Source organism: Crocuta crocuta, unplaced genomic scaffold, assembly GCF_008692635.1.
Source record: "Crocuta crocuta isolate KB4526 unplaced genomic scaffold, BGI_CrCroc_1.0 scaffold528, whole genome shotgun sequence".
In the NCBI taxonomy this organism is placed as follows: domain Eukaryota; kingdom Metazoa; phylum Chordata; class Mammalia; order Carnivora; family Hyaenidae; genus Crocuta; species Crocuta crocuta.
In genome coordinates, this window is record NW_027530010.1 from 1,569,277 (window position 1) to 1,569,578 (window position 302).

At 74.5% G+C, this 302-nt stretch overlaps 1 protein-coding gene across 3 annotated transcripts in view; it reads left to right on the forward strand.

Moving 5' to 3' along the window:
• Positions 1-174: 174 nt before the first annotated feature.
• Positions 175-302, forward strand: part of MSTO1 (misato mitochondrial distribution and morphology regulator 1) — a 3,896-nt gene continuing 3,768 nt past the window's right edge. For all 3 annotated transcript variants that reach the window (XM_077764180.1, XM_077764181.1, XM_077764182.1), the window contains exon 1: positions 175-268. In XM_077764180.1, coding sequence (XP_077620306.1) covers positions 256-268 — 13 coding nt within the window. In that variant the 5' untranslated portion in view covers positions 175-255. The remainder of the gene's footprint in view (positions 269-302) is intronic.

The following is a 302-nucleotide window of genomic DNA, read 5'->3' on the forward strand; positions in this document are numbered from 1 at the left end:
CACTTTGCGGGCTTCGTGGGAGCGCACTGGTGGAACCAGCAGGTGAGGCCTGCGGGCGCTGCCCCCGCGGGGCCGCTCGGGGTCTCCAGACGCCCCCGCTAAGGCCCGGCCTTCCCGTGTGCTCCCCCCCAGGATGCTGCGCTGTGCGCCCCGACCGGCGGCAAGGAGCCGCCGGCAGAGCTGTGTCCCGACGTCCTGTACCGGACGGGCCGGACGCCGCACGGCCAGGAGACCTACACGCCCAGACTGATCCTCATGGATCTCAAGGGTGAGGCGGGCCGGGGGCGGCGGGCGCCAGGGGC